The 8970-nt window shown below is 41.1% G+C and overlaps 1 protein-coding gene across 1 annotated transcript in view; it reads right to left on the reverse strand.

Moving 5' to 3' along the window:
• OLFM4 (olfactomedin 4) overlaps positions 1-8751 on the reverse strand; it is a 33589-nt gene extending 24838 nt beyond the window's left edge. The window contains exons 1-3 of the mRNA XM_044982826.1: positions 8663-8751; positions 6770-6847; positions 3808-3960 (exon numbers count right to left, since the gene is read on the reverse strand). Coding sequence (XP_044838761.1) covers positions 3808-3960; positions 6770-6847; positions 8663-8749 — 318 coding nt within the window. The 5' untranslated portion in view covers positions 8750-8751. The remainder of the gene's footprint in view (positions 1-3807; positions 3961-6769; positions 6848-8662) is intronic.
• Between the last annotated feature and the right edge of the window lie 219 nt (positions 8752-8970).

An 8970-nucleotide genomic window follows, 5' to 3' on the forward strand; every position in this document is an offset into this window, starting at 1 on the left:
TGCAGGAGGTGAATTTCACCCTTAAAGAAATATAAAATTCATCTATTTTAGGCGTGCATAAGAATAATTCCTATCTAGTTTTTCCTGCTTTGCAAGCATTGTCACACTAAGGGCCTGAAAAGGGCAGGGAGAAAATCTGTAATGTTCATTTATTGTGTCAGTTACCCGAAACTGGTATTTATCAACACAGGTTTCTCAGCATGCAAGCAGACACTCCTCCAGCACACAGGTGGAGGAATGAGGAAGCAGAAGGAAGGCATAAAATTAAAAAGGATGGAGAGGGAGGGAAAGGGGCATAGAAATGACATAAGCAAGCAATTCACGTGCAAGTGCATTGGCCACAGGCAAGTCTGACCTCCATGATCACACGGTGAGCATGCCACCCGCATGGCATATAACCCAGCCTGAGATCAAGAGGAATATTTCCAACAGAATAATCTGTCTTGAATATAGTTTTCGTCTCTGTTAGGCAGGTGTGTTTGCACTTTCTATTTTTATTGCCCAAGCATGTTCTGGGCATTGTGGTCAAAGCACTGAAAGGTACATTCTCCCAGGGGGTTAAAGTTGCTATTCTTCCCTTTTAATGAGGTGCACAAAGAGAGCCATACCCCTCTTCACTGTTGCAAACAAAGCTGATTCCTGCATTAGTCTAACAGGTTAATTTTTTCATCATGATAATTATTACAGATGAAAAAATTAGTCCAACATTTTCAGGCTACAGTTTTTTACTGATTTGGGATATCAGTATCTCTTTGTGAAATTCACTGCCTGCTGATTTTATAAAAGGGCCTCTCTTGGTTGTTGAATTAGCAGCCTACAATCAGACGAAAGCTTAGAGATTCAATCAAGTTGTATATCTAGGACTTCTAATACATGTATAGCACCTCTTAAGGGGCTGGATCCTGCAAGTCTTACTCAGGAAAATCTCCCATTAGCTTCAAATGGAGTTTTGACTAAGCAAGTAAGGAAAGATTGAACCCAACCACAATGGGATGGTGAAATGTAGTTATGGCATTTGGGTCACATCCTCAGCTGGTGTAAATTAGCAAGTTGTAAACTAACTTCCATGGTGCTACATCTATTTAAATTAGTTGAGGATCTGTTTGTTATTCTTTGTAAAGTGGTTCTCGGATTCAAAACTAAAATCGAAGTGTTTATGATTTGCCTAGTTGTTTCAAATTTCACAGTAATTCAATAGATGCTCCCACTCCATAATGTGTAAAGACGAGTCTGGGCTGCAAAAATGGATGTGGATCTGAACATCCCCACAATTTGGGGGTGCTTGGAACCCAGAATTTTGGTTCAGACCCCTCTATCGCTAGGATGATCTTTTGGTTTTATTGTTTCATTTTGTCCATAGGTATTTTCAGGAAACAAGCAGTACATTGGGTTCCACACTGAGGGGTATCTTTACAACTAGAAAGGTAAGAAACTCATTTCAAAGAGAGCCTGAGAAATATGTTTACATGAGGCAAGTACAGATATGCACATAGATTCAAGCATCTTCTGCCCCTCTCCAGACATTTCAATTTTACTTGAACTCAGAGAGGAACAAGTCAATGCCTGGTATCTTTTTCGTTCTATAGTCAAGCAACATAATAACTAACTATGAAATTGTAACACCCCCGTAGTTAAACAAAAATACAGTTTGTTTGTTTTCATTTCTGACCTGATGTCTCTTTGCCTGGGATCACATTGTAGGATTTGTCACACCATATCTAAGTGGATGCATTGTAACACTTTTTGGCTGGTCAGACGCAACATGATAAAGTGCAGTGAAACTTGGATTAGGTCAAGATTTTTTTTGGTATCTACCACTGGGGTTGAAAAGTGAGGGCCAACTCCTGAATGGGTATACACTGCTAGAGCTCCATTGACTTCAAGAAAATGACATCAGCTGAGGATCTGGTCACTAGAGTCCAGCCATTTTTTTCATAGAGCAGGGGATCGGCAACCTCTGGCATGCGGCTCGCCAGGGCCAATTTGTTTACCTGCCGCATCGGCAGGTTTGACCGACTGCGGCTCCCACTAGCCACGGTTCGCTGTCCCAGGCCAATGGGGGTGGCAGGAAGCAGCACGGGCAAGGGATGTGCTGGCTGCAGCTTCCCGCCACCCCCATTGGCCTGGGATGGCGAACCGCGGCCAGTGAGAGCCGTGATCGGCCAAACCTGCCGACGCGGCAGGTAAACAAACTGTCCCGGCCCACCAGGGTGCTTACCCTGGCGAGCCACGTGCCAGAAGTTGCCGACCCCAGTAATAGAGAATGGCTACAGGGTTTCAAAAAAATCAGTCAATTCTTGCCATCCGTACTTGGTCCTTACTCAGGCAAAACTCCCAATGCAGAGTTTCACTTCAATAGGAGATTGGCTTCAGGTGGGTCTTATTTCAGTCCTCTCTGATTTGGGAGGGTCTTGCAGAATTAGTCCAAGTTTCAGGATGGGAATTATAGACCTGATCCTGTCCTATTGCAAGCAATTGAAATTTTGCCACTGACCACACTTCGGAGCACTTTGGAGCCCTTAAATACCTAGTGTTTTCATGGATCATTAATGTCAAGTTCCATATTCCTCCTAAAGTGATCAGGTAGCTCTTGTGCCGAGAGGCACTGAGATTTGTCAAATTGCCCTTCATACCTTCACTGACAACTGAATGTATGTCATCGTTAGCGCTAGTTATTTCAAAGCAAATTATTTTAACTGAGAAGACCTTCTATAGGATTATGCCCCCCCATTGTTGTGTTTTTATGCATAACTTCTTATCTATTCTTGATTATACTAGAAGAGAGTTATGAATATTTATGGTTAGAATTTATAATTCACTGCTGTGCCTTTTCTACTGATTAATTCAAGGACACTTCATTTCTTAAGATGTCTGGCTCCTGGAGAAGTCAAACGCTTTCTCACGGACACCTAATTTAAACCCTGAATATTCATCTACCAGCAAAAATCAAATGTAGATTCTCCTTCTCTCAAGAAACCATGGTAGTCCCCTAGTTTTGTCTGCTTTTTGCAAGAAAAATGATCTCTGAATCCTTGTAACAAACAAGCAAAGTAGTGTATGTGTAAGGAGTTTGTCTTTAACTAGAATGCATAATTCAGCAGTCATTGCTAGAGCATCAGATGTTGACAGAGAAAATAACTGATTTTTTTTTCAACTGTTATGGGAATGAAGGAGGTCAGGGGGTGGATTTTTGCCCATGCTTCATCCTGGGCTGAACTGACATTTGCTCTCTTTTCCCTCATTCCCTCCCATAAGCTGGTTACATACAAGTAATAACACAGGAGGGAGCAGGAATCATGGCTTCCTCTGTGACTGTATATAGCAATTAGAAGCCAACAAGACTGTTCCATGGTTCATAAAGAGTAGCATAGCTCTCTATCCATCCCTCCAAGTACACCATGTGCCTATAGGCAGAGCCATCCCTTGGGTAGGGTGAATTGGGGCGACCGCTCCAGGCCCCATGCTTTGGGAAGCCTTGCGGGCTCGTGCAATTGGCCGGCACAGTTGGTCCCAGAAGAGACGGATCCATCACTTCCACCCCAAGCCCCGAACCTCCCTAGGGACTGCCTATAGGCCCAGGAATGAGGCCTGAGGATACTTGAAACTCATGTTGTTATAAGGCCCTGCGTGCATGCTACAATATTGAACATTTTATGTTTAATCACCCTTTTCCTTGCAGTTTTTACATGCCCCTCACTGCAGTTGCTTGGAAGGCAGGCCCTGCAAAGTTCTGACTGCTGGACTGTTTCACATTCACTAAAAATAGGACTGGTAGATTTTTTTAAAAGAAAAACCAAAAATCCTTACTTTAGTAAGTTCTATTTCAAATTTCTCAGAAAGCACTCGGGCTGTGATTTCCAGCATCTCGACCTTCTGCACAGGAAACGCGGTGTCTGGCAGGTACACTGAGCATTGGCATACTCCATTTTCATTCAAAGAGCCGGTTACATTGGCAAATGGCTGTAAGAACAAGTTTGTTTCAGAAAGCAAATAAAAAATTGTCAATATGCTACTAGGAAACAACAGCAAAGGACTGACAACAGTCCCCAAGCAGGAAAAAGTTGAGCGTAATAATTAATACTAATACTGACCCTGAAAGCATTTATTAAGTATTATTATTATTACAACTTTCTTCCAATAAACTCAAAGTATTTTCCTATATTGATTCATTAAGCTTCACCACACCTCTATAGAGGTAGTTAAATTCTATTATAACCATTTTAACACTGGCAAAACTGAGGTACAGGAAAGTTATGTGATTTTTCTAAGATAAGACAGTGAGTCAATGGCAGAGCAGGAAATAATCATAGTAATCTTATAGGGAGTCTTTCCATTGCTTTTAATGGTCTTTGCATCAGGTCCAGTTAGTGCTTTTAGTCCATTAATTTCAGAGCACTTTACAAAGTTTTGTTTGGATTTTATTGATGGAAGAATCCACAGAAATTGATCTATTTTCATGGAAAATTTTGATTTTGACTAAACTCTATTTTCCCCACTGGGAATATGTTTCATTTGATATTTTTCAGCTAGCCCAGGTAAACAGGTTGCATACTCAACCACATGCACATGAGAGCTGGTATGCCTGCTACTGCAGGGTATTGAGTGGAGTAATGGACACTTATCACTGCTCCATCAGTGCACAGAGGCATAAACAAGTTTTTTAATTGCAGTAGTTAGAGTTAAAAAATAATAAAATATTGGCTGTTGAATATCACTTTTATGAGTAGTTTTGTATGATGACTAAATATGTCCACTTCCAATAAAGTGAGATAAACAGGCTTATGTTCCACATTCAGTGTTTCCTTTATTGATTAACGCAATCCCTAAATTTGGTCTCCTAAATCCCTTTTGAAAATGAAATTGAGACACCTAAATTGGTTAGGCATTGCAACACTGAGTGCAGCAATGCTTAAATACTTTTTAAAAATCTGGGCCTAGGTCACTATTAAAAATGGGCCTTGGGCTCCTAAGTCCCTTAGGTGCTTTTGGAATTGCCACCCTCAGACTCCTCACATTACTGGATTTGCATTCTGCTTAGCAGGAATGGTGAAAAAAGGAGCAGAGAGAAAACATCCAATGAACAGATAAATATGGTTATTGTACTTACCTTTCATAAGGTCCCCATCTGTGCTAGCCTGTGGGGAGGGGGCATTATTTTATCCCTGATACAGATTGCAAACTGTCCTTTATCTATGTTTATTTAATAAATTCAATAACTCTTTTAAATGTGGATTTAAACTATCAAAAACCCACCAAACTTCAATGGATGGATTCATCTACTTATTAAAAAAATATTATTTATATTATAGGAATGTCTAGTTACCCCCTCTGAGATTCGGCCTCATTATGCTACAAGATGTACATATACATAGTAAGAGACAGCCCCTGCCTTAAAGAAGTTAAAGTCTAAATATACAAGATAGATAAAGGGTGGGAGGAAGAAATACCAATGAGGAGCTCCATTGAAGGCAATGGGAATTTTGCCATTGACTTCAACCGGAGTCAGCATTTGACCCAGAAAGTTTAAGTAACTTGGCCAAGATCACACATGAAATTTGTGGCAGGGGCAAGAATTCTATCTTTTATGGCACCCATTGCCCTACTATCTGAGCACCTCAGAATCTTTAATGTATTTTGTCTTACAACACCTCTGTTAATAGGGAAGTGCTATTATCCCCATTGTATAGATTGGGAACTGAGGCACAGAGAAGTTAATGACTTGCCCAAGATCACAGAAGAAGTCTGTGGCAGAGCAGCAATCTGAATCCAGCTATCCAAAGCCCCAGGCCAATGCCCCAACCACTGGACCATCCCAAATTCCCTAAGTCCTGGACTAGTGCCTTAACCATAAGACTATCCTTCCTCCAAAAAAATAAATGGTATCAATAGGTTGAGTCATTCAACTCCTGTAAGAACTAAGAATTAAAGGCTGATGATGTTTAGCAGGAATTTAGAGGGGCAGGTTTCAGTAGAACTATTCAGCATGAACAATGGTTGCAGATTAAGACCTTTTCACATTAACGTCACATCAAGTTCATAGCTTCCTCAAACTTAATATAATGTTGACAGAATTGTTTCATTTCTTCCATTGGCATTATTGTATGCTGGGTTCATGATATTGATGAAACCATAAGCAGTATTAATTGTTTATTAATTATTGTTAATGATAACAATTAATAATGATCTTCCTGGATCCCTGACCCCTTTGATCACAGTGCAATGTCAATAGAATTATTAACTTTGGTCATAACATCTTTCCAAGTCCTATATAAAAATATGCTGAAGCTCAGCTCTTTTTGGTTGGTTGGTCTGTCTATTTTTAAAAGCTAAATAGGTTTCATTTAGTATTTAACAGAGAGCAAACTGTCCTAGCCTGCAGCCAGGACTTGACTGCAAAAGTTCTGTTTGTAAAATTAAATCATGTATTACATAAAGGTATCTGAGTCTAAAAGAAATATTATTCAGCCTGATCCAAATATTTGTAGCTTAATAAAGTAAATGAGAGCTGCTGGGTGCTGAGCATTTCTGAAAACCAGGCCATTTTTTTGGGCAACTTTATATGGATTTAGGAGCCTAAATTTATGAAATTAATTTTGAAAATCCTGGACTCAGCAATTTGGCATAGAACACAGAGACCTGTGACAACCAGGATTAGACCTCTAAACCACCTCATTGCCAGTCCTGCACTTAATATACTAGACCACGCATCTCTCTCATCTTAATGATGATGTTTACTATAACTTTCCAAGAACAGTGAACAATGGTATACCTCTGGCATGAACTGAGGTTTGCTGCGTGTGGAATGAGGTTCTGTCAGATATTCCACCAGGGTAGGAAGAGGCGTAGGCTGGAAAGGAAACAGAAACGTCTGTTACAATGCAATACGCTACGTGTCCCATCCCTATTTAAATCATGACCCCCTCTCCCGACAGACAATCAGCATTCCAGATTCCTCACTATTCTGAAACAGTTTGATTTTGTTAAGGGAGCCGCCTCCAGCAGCTCTAACGTTGATTGGGATTTCTGACTGACTGCTGGGACAGTTAATGTTTCTTCTGGTACAACTCTGTTTCATGGAGTCCTTCCTTTGAAAAAAGCTTCCTGTGATCAATGAAAGGCCACAAGTGCTCAAATGCTCTGTCCAAAACAATGTGCATTATTTATGCTAAAGTAATATATACCCTCTCACTGCCATCTTATGGAATAAGGTTTCAGGTCCTACCCCTCCATAACACTGGCAAGATTAGATGTCACTCTTCAATCTTAACATGCATCCCTGGGAGTCTACAGGAATCAAGGCCCTGTGTACTGCACAAAACACTATACCGCAGGGATGCAGCCCACCAATGTACGCAGCTGAGCTCCACCGAATGGGAACCGTGGCAGTCTCCAATGCTTGCAAAACCATTTGATAAACTGTGCATCAAATGATGTGTTTAAACTAGGGGAGTGTGGGGCAGGAAGGAGGCACAAGGAGGCAGCTGCTAGGCAGCCATACAAGAGCAATGTGCCATTCATGCAGGAGCTCTGCGTGGCAGGTGTCATCCCCGGCTGCACAACTTCAAAGCCACGCTGAAGCAAAACTCCATTCTGACAGAGCTCTGGAGCCCCAGTTTTAGCCAGCTTCCCCTGAAGGCCTCCCATTACTTCATCCTCGAACCTGTTCAGCTCCTCATGCTGCTGCATTCCCGTCACCTGCTCCCTCACTCCCTCAGCCAGTCAGACAGTCCCACTCCTAAGGAGCCCCTAAAACAGCCATCTGGACAGCTGAGGAACTGGAAGATGGCAGGAAAAGGGCCACTTGTTTAAATTGATTCAGAGAAAACAGGGGTTTTTTGTGCCAGCTTGTCAAAAAGATAACGTACGCAGCCATTTGTCTGGCCCCCTGATAGTGTTGTACAGGGGGGGCTGATAGTGATTAACAGCAGAGTTACAAGGAGCATCATAAATTTTACAAATGTCTGCACAAATTATGGTTTACCCAAGAGTGAGCATAACGAGGAGAAATTTCCGACATACTAAATTCCCCCGTCCTCAGCTTATCATTATATATTTACACTTCAGCCTTGATTCTTACTGCCAGGAATTGCCACTGTTTAATCATGCTGCAGTGAAAAACATTCCCTCCCCTTAGATGCTGAGTTCACTACCTGAATCCACAGCACTTTCAAGGCCTACTAGACCAAGAGACTTCATTAATAGTATCACCTAGAACTCATATAGTGCATTATATTTTCAAAGTGCTGGGTAAATGAACCTGAGACACTGAGATCTAGATCCAGATCTTCAATACTCCAAAAGGCTGTGGGGTGTTTGCATCTGTGGATTGAGCTCGTCTCAGGTACAAACCATAGTTACTTAATTACAACCTGCATTTTGCATTTAAACTCTATTCCAATTCTCAATGGGAGTTGCATTCACCTAACTGAAGGCAGAATTTTAGCTTTTTAAAATAGTGTAATTTGTTTTCAGATTTATAATTAAATCCCAGCACATTCGTTAAAGGTGATATTTTACACTTGCTACCTGCAGAGAGCCCACAGAACGAGTGGAGATCTGAAAACTTGCCTCAAATAATTTTAAAAGATTTTCCTAGCAACATGAATAGTGAGAGGAAAAAAGAATACATTAGAGCCTGTGAAAATCATAATACACATCTTACCACATCCTGGAGCGTGGTAGTGGCTGCATTCAGTGTAATGGCATTTTGTAGAAAGGCCAGCAGCACAGCCAAGTTTGCATACTTCATCTTCTCAGCAAACAGGTATGATGGAGAAAGGACAACGGGAGCCCTTTTATAGTGTGTTCTGGGAATTCCCCCAGTAGGAGTTTGGTGCTTTGAAAGAGGAACATGTGTAATATTTATTGACACGTCTCATAAAGGTGAGTGAATCACAGCACAGAAAGTGACTGAACAGCTATTATACAAACATAATAACTTTTTTATTGCCTGCTGTCAAAGATTAACTA

This window comes from Mauremys mutica, chromosome 1 (genome assembly GCF_020497125.1).
Source record: "Mauremys mutica isolate MM-2020 ecotype Southern chromosome 1, ASM2049712v1, whole genome shotgun sequence".
Lineage (NCBI taxonomy): Eukaryota > Metazoa > Chordata > Testudines > Geoemydidae > Mauremys > Mauremys mutica.